General features: G+C 38.1%; 1 protein-coding gene across 1 annotated transcript; it reads left to right on the top strand.

Moving 5' to 3' along the window:
* Positions 1-348: 348 nt before the first annotated feature.
* imp4 (IMP U3 small nucleolar ribonucleoprotein 4) lies at positions 349-8,262 on the top strand. Its single transcript, XM_005949699.3, has 9 exons — positions 349-433; positions 2,016-2,124; positions 2,237-2,320; positions 2,415-2,524; positions 5,840-5,972; positions 6,457-6,611; positions 6,702-6,796; positions 6,879-6,952; positions 7,882-8,262. The coding sequence occupies exons 1-9, from the start codon at positions 431-433 to the stop codon at positions 7,992-7,994; spliced, it is 876 nt and encodes a 291-aa protein (XP_005949761.1). The 5' UTR covers positions 349-430; the 3' UTR covers positions 7,995-8,262.
* The last annotated feature ends 47 nt before the right edge of the window (positions 8,263-8,309 follow it).

Genomic DNA, 8,309 nt, shown 5'->3' with positions numbered 1-8,309 from the left:
ACTTCTGTCGGTGCTGTGCTTTTGGAAACCGAATTTCCCAGAGGAACCCACCCGAGGGATTAATAAAGTTTTATCTTATCTTATCTTATCTTATCTTTAATCCTCAAGAGAAAAACTTCGTTCTAACTACAACTTGGTGGATTTATGTGTCTGTTTATTCACAAGTTTGTCGGTAAAAAAAAGAAAGAAAGAAAGAAAGAAAGAAAGAAAGAAAGAAAGAAAGAAAGAAAGAAAGAAAGACAAAAAAGAGAAAGAAGAAAAATAATTATTTGGCTTTTAATTTGAAAAATGAGTCAGTACAGTACATTACAAGTCAGTATCGACGTTTGCCATTGGTCCTTCTTTCAGCCAATGGCGCAAACTCTTGTAGGCTCGTCTCTCTCCGTGTCCACGTGAGTAGCGTGGGTTAGCTACTAGCAATAAACACATCATGGTAAGTTAAAAAATTGTAAGGTTTGTGCGAGCGTTAATTTGTGTTTTAGTTTGATACCAAAAGGAGATTGTAGAGGTCGAAGCCTACACAGAAGCCAGGCTCAAGGCGGATGTACCAAGCGCATTTCCCCACCCGAGTGTTAGCACGCATTCACATAGAGCCATAGAGCACAGCAGTAAAGTTCTGTAACTGGTAATGTTGAAATACTAGAGTACTGTTTAAGCGCTTTATTTCGTTCCAACTGCGTTTTCTGTATCGTCACAGACTGGTGTATAACTGGGAAAAATAAAACCACGAAGCCTATGTAATGAGTGAAAAAAAATTGCTCGTTGGTCAATAAGCGTGAGTTTTCTAATCAAAACAAAGATAGCAGCTCTCAGAAATATGACATTTTGTGCTCACTTTAGGAGTGTCAGAAAGAAATAATTGAGAATTACGTGTAACCTTTAGTAAATTCTCAAAAATGTGTCATTAAAATGTGACTGATGAAAATACAATCTTGATTGCCAGACACAGAACAGTGAAGGGAGAACCCCTGTAGGTTATTAAATGTGAATTAACGGGACACTGTATGTGCTTTTTTTTTTTGTAACTGAACTTTTATGTCTGTGTACCTTGAAAATAGAACATAGATAAAGTGGGTTTTATGTTCAAATGCCAGGGTTTTTGAGAATTGTTTAATCATTTATGTCACAGAGTTTAATGAAATAAATCCACAGACTCTTCTGTTCTTCTCAGTTTAAGGAGTCTGTTCATCAGTGTCATTTGAAGTCATTTGTATAAATAAATTACTGGGTAAGTCTACGGAGGAAGGGACTGGATTGAATGTTAAAATTAGAACAGTAACAATCACAATGCACTTTTACTCGTTGTAAAATCAGCATCTGTTTTTGTTTTGTTTTTTAATTCCAAAAAGAGTGTCTTGGGTTTAACTCCCAACTCCAGGGGGCTATATGAAGTTGCTGCTATTATTGCGCTACTTTTCATTCCTTTTAATCCAGGTTAATGAGCTGAGTGAATTGTTAGTGGCTTCCTCATTTTAAAATTTCTCCAAGTTAGAGTAACTGCTTTTACATCCTTAATTATATGGGGTGGCTGTGGCTCAGGAAGTAGAGCAGGTCTTCTACAAATCAGAAGGTTGCTGGTTTGATCCCTGGCTCCAGTCCAGACAACGTATCCTTGGGCAAGATGCTGAAGCTCGAGTTATGAAACACTTTAAGTGCTCAAGTTAACTAGGGTTATATAAGAACCAGTCCAAAGTGACCTTAATTCAATTTAAATTATCTTTTTTTACTTAAGTAAAATTTTTACTGTAGGAAGATTTAAGCATAGACCTGTTCAGATATGTTCAGTCTTTCTACTTATGTGTCTGCCATTATGTATTAAGTTTTTACGATTATAAGTTATTTCTAATTTCGTCTTGTTTTCTCACTAACTTTCGACAAAGTCCCTTACCCATTTTTCCTAAGTTGTGTGAGATGTGTAGACATGTTCAGATATTGTGGCAAATGTCATTTTGCAATGTAATGTCATTATGTTAAGAGGCCTGTCTTTGGAGTAATTTGGTGTAATGTTTGCGTAGCTGCGTCGAGAGGTGAGACTGAGGCGGGAGTACCTGTACAGGAAGGCACAGGAGGACAGGCTCCGAACAATAGAGGAGAAAAAGCAGAAGCTGAAGGGTGCCCTCGACGGTAGGTTGGCGTGATCATTAAGATCCTTTTTCCAACTACATTTTGCTTGACCAGAGTTGGCACCAAAATGCTCTGACCACACAGAAGTAAAACATCTTTTACTTCTCTGCAGAAAATCATCTCCTTCCCACTGAGATACGCAAAGAAGCTCTTGAACTACAGAAACTAGTGGAGTATGATGACGAAGGGGCAGAAGGCAAGTGTCGTGAATTCTTACTATCAGCAGCATTTTGTCAGTTTTCCTCACATTTTGTTCACTCATAAATTTTGGTGTTTTCTTGTGCGCGCAGGTGTCAGCTCTCATGTGGATGATGAGTATAAATGGGCTGGAGTAGAAGATCCTAAAGTCATGGTCACTACATCCAGAGACCCAAGCTCCAGGCTCAAAATGTTTGCCAAGGTTAGATCACTTTCTGAGCACAAGCACGTAGAGGTATCTAAAACCTCAATGACAGAATTAACACAAAACATTTACTACAGCACATATTTAATGGCATGTGCAGTTATTTCAACCCTGGTTCTTCATAGTTTTCAGAGATGTTTCTGTATATTACAGATGAAAAATGAAAACCCATGAGAAATGAAAGAAATGCATTACTGCTTAGTCTGCAATATCTTTCCCAGAACAAACACCAATTGCAAACTAAAAATAAACCTGAAAAATCTGTTTAGAACAGCTACTATGTTGCAAAGAGTGAACTACCACTGGCAAAATTTAGCAGTCTTTGCAAACTTCAAAAAGCAAAAGGCCTAGATCTTGGTTCCACTTGCCTCTTACCCGTGACTTCAGTGGAAATTTCAAATTCAGGATCTGACAGACTGATTCATGTCCTACACAGTTCTTACAAGTTCATAGAAATTTCTGTTCAATAAGAACCAAGTATTTGAGTTGATGTTTGTAATTTTTATACAATGTTGTAATTTGTGTTTCAACAATTTTTTGATTAATGTTTTGTTTCCTTTACAATATTATACTTTAATGTATAATATTGTAAAGGAAACAAAACATCAATCAAAAAATTGCTCTCTTTTTTATTCGGGCTACTTAAATTTATTTTGGGCTACCAAAAACTGAAGAGTCCCTGCCCGAAGGGCTACCAGGGATTTGAAATTTTGTGAGCCCTGGTCTAAAACCAAGGGAGGTCCAGTATTAAAGAATTTAAATGGAGTTCTGTGAATGAAAAGATAAATAGCACAAATAGTGCTAACTTAGAAATATGGTGTTACATGGTGCTTTTGTTGACATTTGCATTAAAATGTAAAAAATACTGATATGCAGGCTTATTGACAGGCTTCAAAACTCTTTGAAGGATACAACTAATTTTTAATCCAACAATTCTCTAGCCCCTCCTTGAGCCTGGTCCTGCCAGAGGTTTCTTCTTGTATAAAGGAAGTTTTTCCTTCCCACTTTCGCCAAGTTTTTGCTCATAAGGGATTATTTGATTGTTTTGGATTTCTCTGTATTATTGTAGGAGCTATATTTACCTTACAGTAATATATATAAAAATTGATTGAAATTAAATTGAAAATCTGCCCCCTTCTGAAATGATTGTCTGTGTAGGGAGCAGCTACACTCAAAAAGAGAAAAAAGGATGAAGGGTGCTTCTGTCTGTCGGCTTGATTTGAACGTGTGTGTGTGTTTCCATTAGTCTGTTGTTTTTTTGAGTGAAAAGGAGAGACAAGTGAGCCATTTAACATGTGAAAACGCGTAGTAAAGCTAGGCCTTAACCTCCTAGGACCTGGCGTCCACATATGTGGACATCACATTTTGGGTTAGACCACAATACAAAATTTTGCTCTTTCAAATTAGCCATACAGTGGCACAGTTGTTGTTTCTCATTTTGTTTTTGTACTCAAGAAAAATGCTGCTGTGTTCAGACACCAAATAAAGAGTTTTTCACATCATTACTTAATTGTGACTCACAATAGCAAAGAGAAAAAATGCATGCCATGAAAGAGTTCGGGTCTTAGGAGGTTAAGGAAAAAAGGTGGATTGTTCAGATTAATAGGTTCTTGTTGACCACAGTATCATATGCAGATATTGTAGAAATAGCAAAAACATATTGTAATAAAAAGTAATAGATGGCATGAAACAGCAAGTGTGATATATTAATAAAATTGAAATGACAGCTGCCTCCTGTAAGTGGCTACATTGTGCTAGTTGGACTCATAAGCCCTGTTCCCATTAGCACCTACTCGGATCGACTCGCCATGACTCGACTCGGATTGACTGGTTTTCCATTACATTCGGATAGTACCTCTTATGCATGGCTGTCGTCATAGCAAAGCATCCAAGCGTCCCACAAAGTAATTACTATGTGACACGGACGCTACAGCAAAGGTATACACCGAGGCAAGAACATACCCGCTGCTCGGTCTGTGACTTTTCGCCAGTCTCAGGGGACCACAGTGTTGTTTTTCGTAGTTATTTCCCTTGTTACTGGGATTCCAAAGTGGCGGTTCTGATGTTCGTGAATGAGATACTGTCATGACTCATCAAGTGACACTACTGACCAGCCAATCGGTGGCATGCAGCCTGACAACATCACATTTTAGTACCTGCTCAGATCGTTTGGAACCCAGGGCAAGCAGATACTAAAAAAGTACCTGCTGCCAGGTACTGTGACCTAAATGGAAAACCTTGAAAACTGTGGCGAGCCATGCTAAGTAGATACTAATGGAAAAGGGGCTTTAGTTCTGACAGATTTGGGTAGTTTGTCAGACCCCATAGTGATTTGTATTATGTGCTTTAGGCCATGTCCGCACTAATACGTTTTCGTTTGAAAACGCATCTTTTTCTCTCCGTTTTGGCCGTCCGTCCACAGATGGCGTTTTTGGTCAAGGAAAACTGAGCTTTTTGAAAATGCTCTCCAAAGCGACACACTTTAGTCATATGATGACCAATTAAACTAAAATAGTGGTGGCCTATCTTAATTATACAGCAGTTATTTTGTTTGCTCTCAATTTTGACAGCCCTATTAAAGATTAATATCAGTTTGTACATGCTTCAGATAGCTTTTCTTCAAATTCTTTAATTCTCACTCGCTTTTGCAACTTTGTACTCTCGTGTTACTCACAGCAACAACTCCACCTCATTGTCAGTCCATTTAAAAAAACTTGGTGCTTTTCCTCGACATTTTGCCACAATGTTTCAAAGGGCTGGAAAGTAAATAAATGGCAGACAGAAATGACACAGGTCGAATCATCTTACTTTACACACATGCGCAGTACTAGAATGTAAGCATTTTAGGTTGTTTCAGTGCGGATAAACAACTCTGTGAAAACCATAGTGTGGATGCGGAGCGTTTTTAGACGAAAACACAGTTTTCAAATTCATCCTGTGTAGATGTAGCCTTAGTGAGTTTGTGATCTGTGCAGATGTGTGACTTTTTACACTTTGTCACTGCTCCCTGACATGCACACACCTCTTCTGCGCTGCTTTTCCTAATTTGGCCACATATTGCATGCCTTGCTGTAGTTCTGAGTTTTTCTTGAGGCTTGTGGTCGGTGGTAAACTCTTCTGTCTTCTGAAGTTTTTGCTCTCTTTTAGCTGCACAAATACAGACAGTGATGCTGTATAAGGCGCTGCCCCAGCTATTGATAACAACCTGGGGTTCGGGTTTTATATATTTAAAAAAAAAAAGCAGTGTAGACCATGACCATTAAAAATTGAGTTGACAATAATACACGAATCCCATCTTGTATGTGATTCCAGGAGGTAAAGTTGATGTTCCCTGGGGCCCAGCGAATGAACAGAGGAAATCATGAGATCCCTGCATTGGTACAAGCCTGCAAAGCTAACAGTGTTACCGACCTCGTCATCGTGCATGAGACAAGAGGACAGCCAGGTATACTTGCTTTATTCACTTATTCATTTTGCTGCAAAGTCCACCCTCATTAACCCCACACTCAGTCATTTTGCTCTACAGGCAGGCTCAAATATGACAGAAACATTCAGTTCAGAAGAGCTTTAATGGTTACTCCCACTCAGCTTTCATGGGGTATAAAGGACTACGTAGTTTTGTGTTCTGTATGCACAACATCCACCAACAGTGCTAAAACTGGTTGGTGGTTTCAGACCACATTGTACAGCTTGTTCATACATCCATTGCACATGTGCATTGCTGTTTGTTTGTTTTTTTTTCATTCTAGCTGCCCTATAGTCTTCACGTTAGGTCAACACTAGAGAAACAAACACAGTTTCTTTACCAATATGAAAACTCTGCACTTTTAAAATTTATAATGGAGTGTTTTGGGTTTTTGTTTAACTCTCAGTATTGACCATAATATTTGTTATTTTGCTTAGTTTTGTTTGTTCTTATATATTTACAGATGGCCTGGTGGTGTGCCATTTGCCATTTGGCCCAACAGCTTATTTCACTCTTTACAACGTGGTAATGAGGCATGATGTTCCCGACATAGGCACCATGTCTGAGGCCTACCCCCACCTCATTTTTCACAACTTCACCTCACGGCTCGGCAAGAGGGTGAGTGAGTGAGTGCTGGACAGCACATGCCTTGGATATTCTTTCTCACCGCTTGTTTGTGCGTACAACTAATTAATTCTACTCATGCAGGTATCCAATATCCTCAAGTATCTTTTTCCAGTGCCAAAGGAGGACAGCAGGCGTGTGATCACATTCGCCAACCAAGAAGACTTCATCTCTTTCAGGTGAGCATCAAAAGTGAAAATTCATATAAACAAAATGCTATTTGGGTTAAAGAGTAAGATATGATGCATTTATTTTTAACAGACATCACACCTATAAGAAAACAGACCACAAGAACATACAGCTGACGGAAGTAGGGCCCAGGTTTGAAATGAAATGTAAGTATGGAAAGTTACCGCTCTTCAGAAACTGAATTAACCATTGTTGACGTGGTTATATCTTCTCTGGAAATTCTTTGTTTTTCCATCTGTCACTACTTGATCCATAGCAGAAATCTGATTTGTTTTATACATAGGAGAAAGACTTTTTTTCCTGTCTTTACCTTTCACAATAAAAACCCTAGACAATGCATTGCTGCTGTCCTTACAGTAGTAGAGGGATTTCTTGTGATCAATGAAAGGTTTACAAAATTACATCAAAGCAATTTACACCTGATTTAAGGATTAAAACAACATGGTGTGTTTTAGTCCAATTTAGTCTGGTGGAAATTGTTTCAAATTGTGATTAGTTTGACTATGATTTCTGAAAGCATTGCCAAGTATGTGCAGTCATATTCATGAGAATCATGCCGCATAATGCAGTGCAGCCTCCGGGCCCAAACATCACAGCCATCCATGGCAGACACAGAGTTGTTCTGATTGGTTAACCTCTGCCCATTTGTACTTTTGAGAAACTCTTTTTATACCCATTCATATTACTGAGCTGTTGCCAATTCATACGGTTACCACTTTCTTTCCACCTCCCAAGTTTTTGAGGTATGTTGGTGCCATTGCTGCTTTAGTATTTTTCATGAAATTTACATTCTACAGTTTTTATGTACATGTAGTCTAAACTTTTTTGGAAGTTTAAAAATGTATAGTAAAAATATGTAGCTTCAATTTTTTATATAAATCAGTGTATTGTGTGTTGTATAATGTATTGTATACTAATGTGCAACACCAGGAAGAAAAAAGATATTTTGATCTGATTGGAAGTAAGAGCATCAGGGGAAACTCCAGTTGTAGAAAAAATGGATTACTATCCTCTGCTCTGTACAAATTTTCTTTGGGCTCGTTAAATATTAACACCACGTCCTCTTTCTATTTAGTGTATATGATCAAACTGGGAACCCTGGAGAACGAGGTCACCGCAGATGTGGAGTGGCGTCACCACGCATATACACACACAGCGAAGAAAAGAAGATTCCTTAGCATTGAATAGGAACTGAGTCATCATCTGGAATTATAAAATAATATGTGATTTTTGTTAAAGGAGCATAACGAGGGATGACAAGTCCAAGTGTAGTCAACAGCTATGGATGTCTACAGTGATGAGGAATAGGACAGCTGAGCTCAAGTAGATTGAGCCCTGTTTTTTATGACAACCCTATTTGTAGGGTTTTATATATACAGTATAAAACATTGCATTCTATATGGCTATTCTAACTTTTTTATGCTGTTTTATAATAAAGAGTTTACTTGATCTGCAATGAGTCTCTTTTTAATATATATATATATATCCTCATTACAAACCTGT

This window comes from Haplochromis burtoni, unplaced genomic scaffold, assembly GCF_018398535.1.
Source record: "Haplochromis burtoni strain Fernald_Lab_line unplaced genomic scaffold, NCSU_Asbu1 Contig_699, whole genome shotgun sequence".
Lineage (NCBI taxonomy): Eukaryota > Metazoa > Chordata > Actinopteri > Cichliformes > Cichlidae > Haplochromis > Haplochromis burtoni.
This window is presented reverse-complemented; position numbering and strand designations above follow the sequence as displayed.